General features: G+C 41.6%; 1 protein-coding gene across 1 annotated transcript in view; it reads right to left on the bottom strand.

Annotated features, from left to right (window-relative positions):
• LOC136874502 (F-box/LRR-repeat protein 16) overlaps positions 1–9656 on the bottom strand; it is a 1254627-nt gene extending 1244971 nt beyond the window's left edge. The window contains exon 1 of the mRNA XM_068227625.1: positions 8837–9656. Coding sequence (XP_068083726.1) covers positions 8837–9538 — 702 coding nt within the window. The 5' untranslated portion in view covers positions 9539–9656. The remainder of the gene's footprint in view (positions 1–8836) is intronic.
• Between the last annotated feature and the right edge of the window lie 4273 nt (positions 9657–13929).

Genomic DNA, 13929 nt, shown 5'->3' with positions numbered 1-13929 from the left:
CAAGGCCCCTGTTCAGCTTAGCAGGTGAGGCCGCCTAGGCGATGTACTGGTCATCCTCCCAGTTGTATCCCCAGAACCAATGTTTTATGCTCCAGGATACTGCCCTTGAGGCGGTAGAGGTGGGATTCCTCGCTGAGTCTGAGAGAAAAACCAATCCTGGAGGGTAAGCAGATTAAGAAAGAAAGAATGTTGGACCCAACGGTATAGAATCAGGCAAACAACAGTCGCACAATGTGCACTTTGAGAAGCAGGCAATCTACGTTCCAGTGTCCAATTACATCATAGAGAAATATCACGTAAACTCCGTCACCGTCTACAGATTGTTAGTGGTGCATGAGGTACCACACCGGGGATGTGGAAGAGGTTTGTCCTGAAGGAAAGCTACCTAGCCACGATTGCTGAGGCGGCTGTGCATGGGTCCGTGTTTCTTTTAAGGAACCATTGATATTGCTACATGTGCATGAAAAATGTGTTTAGTTAATGAAAGGTATCCTTTCCTCTGATTCGAAGACCTTCACCAGTACTGGACTTGTTCTCTTGGCTCTTATCAACTGATAGGCTACAAGCATTTTACACTCAACGGCAGCTTATAACCTAACGTGAAGTTGAAGTGACATTAGCTTATTTTAATTTATTTTGGACTCATCAGGTTCCAGTAACGAGAAAGCGTTTGGAGAGTTTCATGAAGTTCCGCCATTTCTATTCATACACAAAAAACAGTCTTATTTCCAGCGTCATACTATAATGACGTCATCTTATAATGAAATACAACTTAATTATTTATCTCACGGCTCCACTGATCAGTCCATTATAAGAATATCAGTAAATTCAACCAATGAATAGCTGTCTCGCTACAACTGTATAGTTTTCGTGTGATCTCTTGCATTTTATCGCACCTACATGCACTTGCTTTTATTTAAATTCATCAGAGTAGGGCATTAGATTATCTTCAGTAATACATTTGACCACAGACCGCACGATCAATAGGACGTAACTGTGTTATTCTGATGAAGCTGACAGGCGACATATTGGCAGATTGCGGCCCTAAGTGTTTCAAATCAGGCTGAGTGGCTCAGACGGTTGAGGCTCTGGCCTTCTGACCCTAACTTGGCAGGTTCGATCCTGGCTCAGTTCGGTGGTATTTGAAGGCCCTCAAATACGTCAGCCTCGTGTCGGTAGATTTACTAGCACGTAAAAGAACTGCGGGACTAAATTCCGGCACCTCTCCGAAAATCGAAAAAGTTGTTAGTGGGACGTAAAGCAAGTGACATTATTATTATTAATTATTATTTATTTATTTATTTATTTATTTATTTATTATTATTATTATTATTATTATTATTATTATTATTATTATTATTATTATTATTATTATTATTATTATTATTATACGGCCTCAGCTACATATGAGGCATATCTGTTTTGACGCCAACTACGCAGCCTGTGAGTCAATGCTGGCATTCGATTTTACTCTACCAGATGGCAGAGACACGGATCTCCGCTGGGCGATCTATAGTAGATTTTCAATTCATTTTATCTTGCAAACACCAAACTGTGTCACCAGAGATCTTTTACATAGACATAATGCCGGAATGCCGAATGGACTTTCCTCTGCCCTTCAAAATTCTAACTAACTCTGCCACGGTTGAACCCGCGATCTTGGTACCCGGACGCCCACTATTGATTTATAGAGGGAGCTCCGGTATTTTCCTACTGTGAAAATGGGGGAAACTATGTTCGGAACTGCTGCCAATAGGGTTCGACATCAGCATCTCCGAATACAACTTTCTAGGTTCAGGATCCGTACCGTAAAGCCGAACTGTGAGGTCAATTGTCTATAAAAGTGATATTTTGGGATGATCTCAATGACCTTTGGCATGTAATATTAACAACTAAGCTACAGTTTTCTGAAACGTGAGTGAAGTTGATCTTTTCTTCTTTTCAACAATATGCCTAAAAGGCTGGTTCTCTGCCACTTATTATTGGTGTAACTCTTATCTCTCTGCGCCGTGTGACATCGTTACAGGTATCCTGGCAAAAATGTGAAATTTTCAAATGAAAATTAACGTCATTGAAGTCAAATAAAATTCGTGGCCCTGTGACTATTTTCACGCTATCAACAGTCACGTAAAACTACAAGTTAGCTGGTATTTTTTCCCTAGCGTTCTACAAATATGACGGTAACGATCAAATCATTTGATAAGAAATCAGTATTGGCTCCCTTGGTAGCAAGACACGATATGAGTAGCCTACTCGAAAATGTAATATTTAGAATCTTTTTTTTTTTTTTTTTTTTTTGCTAGTGGCTTTACGTCGCACTGACACAGACAGGTCTTATGGCGACGATAGGATAGGAAGGGCCTAGGAGTTGGAAGGAAGCGTCCGTGGCCTTAATTAAGGTACAGCCCCAGCATTTGCCTGGTGTGAAAATGGGAAACCACGAAAAACCATCTTCAGGGCTGCCGACAGCGGGATTCGAACCCACTATCTCCCGGATGCAAGCTCACAACCGCGCGCATCTAACCGCATGGCCAACTCGCCCGGATATTTAGAATCGAAGCATTTGTAGAAGTTAGCTATAACTTATGAGTGATAATGGAAATTATTCTTAAAATTAGATGAGCCACCACTAGAAAATAGACACATTGTTTCCAATTACTCTGACGTCATGTTATTAGCCCCTTTCCGATCGCAGTAGGATAGTCGAACACAAGATAGCGTACTCATTCCCAAACGAAATCGGTAGTATGCCAAGGTGCTTAAATGCGATGCCTCCATGCCTTGTTCATTTAAAGAACTCCTATGAAACAAGATTGCGACACACCACCATCTTTTAAAATCTACAGCTACTGAAGACGCGTTAAACAATATTATTATTATTATTATTATTATTATTATTATTATTATTATTATTATTATTATTATTATTATGTTGTTGTTGTTGTTGTTGTTGTTGTTGTTGTTGTTGTTGTTGTTGTTGTTGTTGTTGTTGTTGTTGGTATGTCAGTAGGGAAAGAACCTAATAGGTTTGAATATCGGGTAGGAGATACGAAACTGAATCAGGTGTATCATTTCAGGTGCTTAGTAGCCTATGTGTATTCTCCCAGGATGGTAGTATAGAAAGTGAAAGTGAATATATAGCAAAGCTAATGCAGTGAGCTCGCAGTTGCGAGAAGTGAGTTCTCGGACGAAGCTATCTTCACATCGGCCTTTTTTTCAGACAGCCTTTGCTGGACGGGACTGAAATCTTGGTGGACACAGGATATCTTATAAGCTGAAGTAACAGATATGCAAGTAACAAGTATGATTGTTGGCTCAAACAGGTGGAACAATGGCAGGAGTGTGCTCGGAACGTGGAGACAAAGGGCAAGTTTGGAATGAACTCGATTGATGAAATTGTACGCGTAAATCGCCTTCGACGGTTCGGTCATATAGTCTATGAAGCGAATAAAGGAGGATACGTTACCTAGAAGAATAATGGACTTGGCCACGGAGGGTCAGAAAAGTAGACGGGGACGAATGCGATAATGGTTACACTCTGTTTTTATTGAATTAATGAAAAGAGGTGTATATCAGGCTACGAAGCTAGTTGAAAATAAAGGATTGTGGGTGCGTTTAGTTAATTCGCAGAGGCTTGCAGACTGAACACTGAAAGCCGTAACAGTCTAATGGAGATTTATGTTTGTATGTACTGTAATAATAATAGTATTTATTATTATTTTTATATATTATATTATTGTTGTCGTTATTGTTACGTCAGTATGGAAAAATCAAATAGGTTTGAATATCAGGTAGGGAATACGAAATTGATTATTATTATTATTATTAGTATTATTATTGTTATTATTATTATTATTATTGGAATAGTCCCTAAATCCCTACCACATCAAGGAAACGTGCATTGGGACCTTCTACATGAGAAGTTTACGTGTAACCTACTGAGCCAAAGCTACTCTTATCATATACATCGTAACTTACGTTATGGCTAGTTAGGTTATTATTACTTTGTAGACTTCTGTGGCCAAACCGATGCTATTGTCATCACAGTCATCAGTGATTCGCATTTTCTGTCAACCAAAGCCTAGCAGAAGGACGGCGAAACGTCAGCTACTCACCATCCCAGAATGCAGCACAACAATCTGAACCACCAAGGACACAAACAGTTAGCATTAGTTTAACACCTTTAATACTAATAATACTATTGGCTTTACGAGGCACGTGCGGCCCGGCCCGTTTGCTTTCCATTCATATGATTTTTTTTTAACTATGTACAATATACAATATGATATACGAAACTACATCTCATAGTGGCTAGACATGTAACATGAATCAGTATAGAGCGGTTTGGTCTCAGATACACAAAGAAAGCAAGCAAGCAGCTTCATAAGACTATTGATATCGTGATCATGATTACACCCCTCCTGTTTTACGTGGAATCCGATCGAAGGGGATATGGCTTTTCATTTCAAACATACTATATGCAAACTCCTGATCAATAAGCCAACGACGAAGTCCCCACGATGCTATGCACATGGTGACTTCAGGTCATTTATCCTGAATACATTTGTCGAGGTTCTAATTCAGTAGGTACTGGTCTTCGGTTCAGAGAGTCCCGAGTTCGATTCCTGGCCGGGTCGGGGATTTTAACCTACATTGGTTAATTCCAATGGCCTGGGGGCTAGGTGTTTGTGCTGTCCTCAACATCCCTGCAACTCACACAATACACATAACACTATCCTCCAGCACAATAACACGCAGTTACCTACACATGGCAGATGCCGCCCACCTCATCGGAGGGTCTGCCTTACAAGGGCTGCACTCGGCTAGAAATAGGCACACGAAATTATTATTATTATTATTATTATTATTATTATTATTATTATTATTATTATTATCCATAGTACCTTTGCATCAAATTAACGCCAATAATCAGGCCAAAAACAAAATACCCTAAACTCGGCAACAACAACAACTGTGAATTACCCATAGCTTGTCATTTTACGTACGCACGTCATATTCTGACCAGTCAAGAATGAAGAAGAACACCGACCACCAAACAAAAACGTCATGTCTGGAAAGAAGATCTCACCATGAAATAGCACTCAAAGCCTAACAGAGGCTGACGGGCTAAAATTCTCACGGTGCAGGCCCTGCCTGCGCCAATGAGATAATCCTGCACCAGTTCTGCTCGAAAAAAGGCAGACGTTCGTCAGTGGGTCATAGATGTTACGTTACGATAAGTTTTATTTTGTTCTATGTTTTGTTTGATCTAAGACTCAAACTTTATTAATCTATCCTAAGAGTGGAGGGGGAGAGTGGGGGATTGTATTCAAGGCGTGAGATTGTCTTTCGAATTAAGAAATCAATGTTGAAGAGTGTAGTATGTGTGTGTTTCTTAACCATGGCCACACGCTCGATTCCAGGCTAGGGCAAAGATATAAATGCCGGTCCGAGTGTTGTAATAGGATTCATGAGGGGATTGCGGTACCGCTTGCTAAGTGAGGTCAAGAAAGACAAGCAATACGCTTGAGAAACGTAAGGCTGACCGTGTGTAATTTTAATTTATATTCTCGCCATTTCAGAAGGCGGATATCTAATGGTATGTGAGAACGCAGTTACTCTTCCACTGACCTACGGCTGCCGTCATTCGGGTAGGCTGGTGGCGTAATACGAGTAATTATAAGTTCTTGTAAATACAGTGCAAGAGCCTTGTGGAGCGTTCTAGTGAGAGAGAGCTAAACAGTACTGGATAATCTATGTGATTTCTGTTGTTTGTTGTTCTGAGTGCATCTTCAATACTCGTACTGGTACCGGTACTTACAACGAATATTCATGTTATTGGTTTTACTTCACAGTAATTACTTATATGGTTTTCGGAGACACCGAGATGCCGGAATTTTGTCCTAAAGAGTTACTTTAAGTGACGGTAACCCTACCCACACGAGAATGGGAAATTTGAATTAATAATAATAATAATAATAATAATAATAATAATAATAATAATAATAATAATATTCCACCACCTGTTTTCCACTCATTGACCGAGTCAGGGATGGAAGGAATGAATGAAGCCCTCGTCTTGCGGCGAGGGTAGGAATTGTGCCGGCTGCCGAGGCCTGTCGTCCTCCTCTAGGGCAATGATTAATGACTGACAAATGAAATTAAATGATGATGGAGTGTGTTGCTGGAATGAAAGATGACAGGGAAAACCGGAGTAATCGGAGAAAAACCTGTCCCGCCTCCGCTCTGTCCAGCACAAATCTCACATGGAGTGACAGGGATTTGAACCACGGAACCCAGCGGTGAGAGGCCGACACGCTGTCGCCTGAGCCACGGAGGCTTCAATAATAATAATAATAATAATAATAATAATAATAATAATAATAATACGTTCATTCTTCACCCCACAGTGGTTGATAGGGCCACCTAGGGGTGACGTTCTCTCTCTGACCATAAATGTGGAGGTTCGAGGTGAGATGATAGATGAAGGAGAATCGACGATCCGCCCGTTTGGGCTCAGAAGACCAGCACTGTACCGCCTGAGCCACTCAGCCTAGCGCATTTATAACTCTCCTGTTTTGAAGGAAAAAAATTAAATTATTAAATTCCGGCTCCATGGCCAAATAGTTAGCGTGCTGGCCTTTGACTCAAAGGGCTCCGGGTTCGATTCCCGGCCGGTTCGGGGATTTTAACTTTCATTCGGTAATTTCGATGGCTGAGGGGTTGGGTTTGTGCCGTCTTCAGCATTAGAATTCATCATAGGTAGGGACCCATCCTCACAGAGGTGCAGGTCACCTATAAGGAGTCAGCTCCGATGACCTGCACTAAGGCCTCTCCGGGGGCCATTACTATTATTATTATTATTATTATTATTATTATTATTATTATTATTGGCAATCGATAAAATACTGTGAACTTACGATATTTACATTCAAAAGAACGGGTGTCAGAGGTAGTTATATGTAAGTGCAAAGAACAAACATTATCAGCCCGTATGATAATGTCCTGATTACCAACCACTCGAAGAATGATCGTATCGGCTAAAAAATGGAAGGGACATGAAAGGCGGTAAAATGAAAGACTCCGTACGAGACTGCCACAAGTCAACGGGAACAAATACAAACAATTTGTGTCCAGTGAATGACAAGTCTTAGAAGTTACGAGCCGCAGATAATAGATGAAAGGTTTATGCATCGATTTTCTGGATTTAATATTTCAACGATTTTGTACAATATTCCAAGATGGAAGGGTTCGGAAATATATTTATTAAAATACGAAATGAAAAATGGAGTGCGTGATATTCACAGCAACAAAATCACGTGGTGTTACGATTGGAATCTGGTTTTAAATACCCCGGCCAAAACTGTAATTGAGTCAGGGTAGCACCAGAGACCCCAGAAATACTTGGGATAAGCTGGCGAAAGTTTAGTTTATTCATGAACATCCTGATATATCGTTTCTTCTAAAGCGGTAAATTTACCTACTCAATATCTTCAAGTTATTGAAGTAACAAAATGAAATGATACCTCATATGTACACAATTGATTTCTACTCTACCATCGTGACATTAAGGTGCCCTGAGCTAAAACATCTGTGGAGTGATTGATATCTGAGTAATGAGGACCTATCGTCATTGCCATCAAAGACGTAAGAGGACGAAAAAGGTATTATATTTCCCGAAGAATTAATACAGGAAGAATGAATACAGGATACAATTTTTTTTTCTATTGGCTTTACGTCGCACCGACACAGATATGTCTTATGGCGACGTTGGGACAGAAAAGGGCTAGGAGTGGGAAGGAAGCGGCCGTGGCCTTAATTAAGGTACAGCGATTGCCTGGTGTAAAAATGGGAAACCACGGAAAACAATCTTCAGGGCTTTCGACAGTGGGATTCGAACCTACTATCTCCCGAATACTGGATACTGGCCGCACTTACGCGACTGCAGCTATCGAGCTCGGTGGATACAAATTATAGGCCTACCATTAAACGTAATCATTAAAATTACAAAAACAAATTCTGGCCCAGGATGATCGAACAAGAAAGATAAAACATAGGAACCTGACATGCGTAAGAGCAAAGAATGTCAGACCGAGTTCAAACCCTCGAAGAATTAATTCAAGTAATAAATAAATAAATAAATAAATAAATAAATAAATAAATAAATAAATAAACAGTAGCAACCTAAGCCCATCAATGTGGGGTCAGTAATAATTAATGAAGTTTCATTCTCCAGCAATATATTATTAGATATACGTCCCAATAACCAGGCTATATTTTTATGCTTTTCTGAGACATCGATATGCTGGAATTTTGTCCCGCAGGTTTTCTTTTACATGCCAATAAACGAGGCTGACATATTTGAGCCCTTTCAAATATCGTCGGACTGAGCCGAGATTTAACCTGCAAGCTTGGACTCTGCTGACCCAGCTATTCTGACGGGTATTATTATTATTATTATTATTATTATTATTATTATTATTATTATTATTATTATTATTATTATTATTGTAGTGCTAAAGGGTTCTAGCTGTATGGTTGTATGTTTTGAAACTGTACAGGAAATTAAATATTTTGCATGAAGCACTGAATTATGTTCTAAAATGGCATGGAACGCTTAGAAATAACTTCTGGAGTGGAAGGTACTAGGAAAGAAAATAGTGATGATGGAGTCATTCATTCATCCCGTATATTTGAATGAATGGATACGCAGGACATGGTTCGTAAAATGGGCACGTGTCAGTCGTGACAATAATAATGACCTACCTCACAGATATGAGGTTAACTGGAAATACCACAGTGGATCGGCAACTGTACATGAATGTAAAGATCGTACCTGCAAGTGGTCGAGGAGCGCCTCGAGACCGCGGTCGCTGATACTCGAACAGCGCAAGCTGAGTGAATGCACATGTTTAGCGGCCAAAGGGAACGAGTGCACCAGATCTAGTGCATCCTCGTCCGTGGCCCCCAGCAAGGACACGGAGTGGAACCCCCGGCGCAGCAGGGACGAGTAAAGACGGGCCCTGTCCGGGCAGGCCGCCGTGCGCAACTCCTTGCAGCGCAGAACGGGTACCAACCCGGCCCAGAAGCGCGGACTTCTGTATAACACATCCCGCCAGCGCGAACACACCTGGGCCAGCGTTCGCCTTTCCCCAGCGCTGAAGTAGAGGAAGAAACGCTGAAGGAAACGTTCATCTTGCATCAGTTGCTCCCAAGATAAATAATGATGACGCTGAGGTACTTGCACCATAGTGGCAGTTACCCTACGAGCCAGTTGGGGTGTTACCAACACACTGTTTCCATTCACAGCCGAAGATGTTGCTTTAGTGCGACTGGGTAAAAGTCGTGAAGGTTTCTCTGGCGCGCCACCAGTCACATTGCCGCCTCCGCAGAGTACATTAGTAACCCTTTCCATGACACTGGCGCCATTAGCAGCCCCTCTATGGTGCTTACTGCTGCGGAGCCCCAGTCCATTAATACGCTTTGAAAGCTCGGCGCTAGCCCTCTCCACTACACCTTGTGCCGAGATGGACGACATGTCGCGTCACGAACAGGGGGCCATACTTTGAACAAAACACTTTGCACTACCAAACACTCGGCGCACACAGTCACGCACCACCCCGCACCGCGACGCCGACAAGTACGCTACTGCTCAACGCGACGGACGGCTTTGTACTGAGTCAAGTATTTAGCTGGGACACACTCCTCGCTCCCTCCGCCCCCTGCGACTGCGCAAACGGGCCAGGCGCAAAGCCTCTGACCATAGTGCCGTACCGCATCAGCGCGATCGATGTGCACACTCACACACATATACAAACACGCTCCTTATCGATTATTTCCCATTAACCCTCACGCCGCCTAAGACCAAGGTCGAGATCCTCCCGCAGACGCTCGGGAGCCTTCCACACGGTAGCCTACGCATTTATATTTATCCGAGTTCAAGAAACTGACGCACCACTGTTGTTTACAAATAGCTAAGTGGTCGGCCGGTTAATGCACAAACAGAGCCAAGTACAATGCCTCTCCTTACCTTCCGCAAATATTAAGAGGTCATTAGATCAAACTTTCTTTGGAACAGTACATAGTACTGATTCCACGCATAGGAAGGTTTCTTTTGTCCTTGCATTATGTAACATATTTAACAAATCATAACTATTTTTGGTCATTTTCGTTTGGATAATATATTAAACACGTACAATAAAATATTGTCCGCCTCTGTGGTGTAGTGGTTAGCATGATTAGCTGCCACCCCCCGAGGTCCGGGTTCGATTCCCACCTCAGCCATCCTGGAAGTGGTTTTCCGTGGTTTCCCACTTCTCCTCCAGGCAATTGCCGGGATGGAACCTAACTCAAGGCCACGGCCGCTTCCTTCCCTCTTCCTTGTCTATCCCTTCCAAACTTCCCATCCCCTCACAAGGCCCCTGTTCAGCATAGCAGGTGAGACCGCCTGGGCGAGGTACTGGTCATCCTTCCTAGTTGTATCCCCAGACCCAGAGTCTGAAACTCCAGGACACTGCCCTTAAGGCGGTAGAGGTGTGATCCCTCGCTGAGTTCGAGGGGAAAAACCGACCCTGGATGGTAAACCGATTACGAACGAACAATAAAATATGTTTATTTATTCATATGTTTTTTCGGTGTAGGGGTAGCGTGCCTACCTCTTACCCGGAGGCCCCGGGTTCGATTCCCGGTCAGGTCAGGGATTTTTACCTGGACCTGAGGGCTGGTTCGAGGTCCACTCAGCCTACGTGATTAGAATTGAGGAGCTATCTGACAGTGAGATAGCAACCCCGGTCTAGAAAGCCAAGAATAACGGCCGAGAGGATTCGTCGTGCTGACCACACGACACCTCGTAATCTGCAGGCCTTCGGGCTGAGCAGCGGTCGCTTGGCAGGCCAAGGCCCTTCAAGGGCTGTAGTGCCATGGGGTTTGGTTTGGTATATGTTTTTTCGATCATACCTTCACAAGTTTTTGTTGGGTTAGTGGAGCAACCAGGGTCAATTTAAGTTTAGGCTGAGGGATCCAGACCGAATGCCTTTCCCGCCATCAGGCGCTGGTCATAACTTCCCCACCTGAAGATACCAAGGCTGAGTGGCTCAGACGCTTGTGGCTCTGGCCTTCTGACCCCAGATTGGCAGGTTCGATCCTGGCTCAGTCTGGTGGTATTTGAAGGTGTTCATGTCGGTAGATTTACTGGCACGTAATAGAACTCCTGCGGGACTACATTACGGCACCTCGGCGTCTCCGAAAACCGTAAAAGTAGTTAGTGGGACGTACAGCAAATAATATTATTATTATTATTATTATTATTATTATTATTATTATTATTATTATTATTATTATTATTATTATTATTATTATTATTATTATTATTATTATTATTATTATTATTATTATTATTATTATTATTCGAACCCGGAATATCTTATATATATAATACCAAAATATAAGTACAAAATGGATGGTTCAACGTTTATTTATATAGTCCGAGTTTATTAATTTAATGTTATTAATTTAAAGTTCCTTCACTTAATCTTTATTTTAGAAACCATGGTATGGAAATGTTTTGTACCCTCAGGATTTCTTTAACGTGTCAGAAGCCAATGACACGGATTTGTTGCATTTGAACATCAAATGTCACCAACCTCAGCCACGATCGAACAGAAGGACGACTGCGGCAGTGACTATTTCCGATTTAAATTTAAAACTATGGATGTGAAACCTTAGGGGGAATGAATTTAGTCTAGGATTTATAAATACTGACATTTCCATTGCAGTAGTATAACATAATATTTCGCCATTGACCCGAGGGTGAGTGACAAGCATCTCCAATCACCATGTCCGATGTCTAAACAGGTATTAATAATAATAATAATAATAATAATAATAATAATAATAATAATAATAATAATAATAATAATAATAATAATAATGTTATTGGTTTTTACGTCCTCCTAATTACCTTTACACCGAGCTCGATAGCTGCAGTCGCTTAAGTGCGGCCAGTATCCAGTATTCGGGAGATAGTAGGTTCGAACCCCACTGTCGCCAGCCCTGAAAATGGTTTTCCGTGGTTTACCATTTTCACACCAGACAAATACTGGGGCTGTACCTTAATTAAGGCCACGGCCGCTTCCTTCCCACTTCTAGCCCTTCCCTGTCCCATCGTCGCCATAAGACATATCTGTGTCGGTGCGACGTAAGGCAACTAGCAAAAAAAAAATTACCTTTACGGTTTTCGGAGACGCTAAGGTGCTTGAATTTTGTCCAGCAGGAGTTATTTTACATACCAGTAGACACGAGGTTGATGTATTTGAGCACCTTCAAATACCACCGGATTTTGCTAGGATCGAACCTGCCAAGTTGGGCTCTGAAGGCCGGCGCTCTACCGTCCGAGCTACTCAGCTCGGCAAATAATAATAAAAATACATTATTATTATTATTATTATTATTATTATTATTATTACCGGCCCCGTGGTGTAAGGGGTAGCGTGCTTGCCTCTTACCCGGAGGCTCCGGGTTCGACTCCCGGCCAGGTCAGGGATTTTTACCTGGATCTGAGGGCTGGTTCGAGGTCTACTCAGCCTACGTAATTAGAATTGTGGAGCTATCTGACGGTGAGATAGCGGCCCCGGTCTAGAAAGCCAACAATAACGGCCGAGAGGATTGGTCGTGCTGACCACACGACATTTCGTAATCTGCAGGCCTTCGGGCTGAGCAGCGGTCGCTTAGTAGGCCAAGGCTCTTCAAGGGCTGTAGTGCCATGGGGTTTGGTTTGGTTTTTATTATTATTATTATTATTATTATTATTATTATTATTATTATTATTATTATTATTATTATTATTATTATTATTATTATTATTGTTATTATTATTATTATTCATTTGCTGGCGAGATGTAATGTTTACAATGTATTATGTCTTCTGGTATGGGCTAGAATAAATTTGTTACTTTCACTGACCTGTCTCAGTCTCATCATTGGCTTTGACAATGTGAAAGTAACCGAGGTATGAGCGATGCTAGAAATACCATTCCCTATGCAGCCAGTCTCTGTTATGAATGGTGTGCAAATATCGCTCATAGGGTCGGTTGGTGCTTGCATTTCAGTGGACTTGGCAGAGTGATAAGTAATAGAAACTTCTGGGTTGGTGAGGAAAGCAACGGGAAACTACATCACTCCTCATTTCCCTAATAATGCCACCGAGCTCGATAGCTGCAATCGCTTAAGTGCGGCCAGTATCCAGTAATCGGGAGATAGTGGGTTCGAGCCCCAATGTCGGCAGCCCTGAAGATGGTTTTCCGTGGTTTCCCATTTTCACACCAGGCAAATGCCGGGGCTGTACCTTAATTAAGGCCACGGCCGCTTCCTTCCCATTCCTAGGCCTTTCCTATCCCACCGTCGCCATAAGATATATCTGTGTCGGTGCGACGTAAAGCAAATAGAAAAAAAAAAAAAAAAACCTAGTAATGCCTCTTCCGTGACGCCTAGGCTATCTATGACAACTGTTGGTGGAGCTATGGAGGATCAAACCAGCCTTTGGACTGAATACCCAACATACATTATTATTATTATTATTATTATTATTATTATTATTATTATTATTATTATTATTATTATTATTATTATTATTATTATTATTATTATATGAGTGATCTATAATAACTGAAAGAATGTTGCACACATACTTCTTCTTCTTCTTTTTCTTCTTCTTCTTCTTCTTCTTCTTGTTCCCATTATTATTTGGGTGATCTTGAAAAATGCAGTTTTCATGTTTCACTGTTGGCACGGACTTGTATTAATTTAAAAAGCCTTACATTTACATTACAAGTAACTAATATAATATTATTATACAGTGTAATTGTATTGTAAGGCTATCCCTTAGTCCCGTTTCTTGATACGGCGTCGGGAATGAGTTGAGATGAATTTATA

Source organism: Anabrus simplex, chromosome 5 (genome assembly GCF_040414725.1).
Source record: "Anabrus simplex isolate iqAnaSimp1 chromosome 5, ASM4041472v1, whole genome shotgun sequence".
Classification (NCBI taxonomy): Eukaryota; Metazoa; Arthropoda; class Insecta; order Orthoptera; family Tettigoniidae; genus Anabrus; species Anabrus simplex.
The sequence above is the reverse complement of the archived record's forward strand: the minus strand, read 5'-3'. Positions and strand labels throughout refer to the sequence as shown.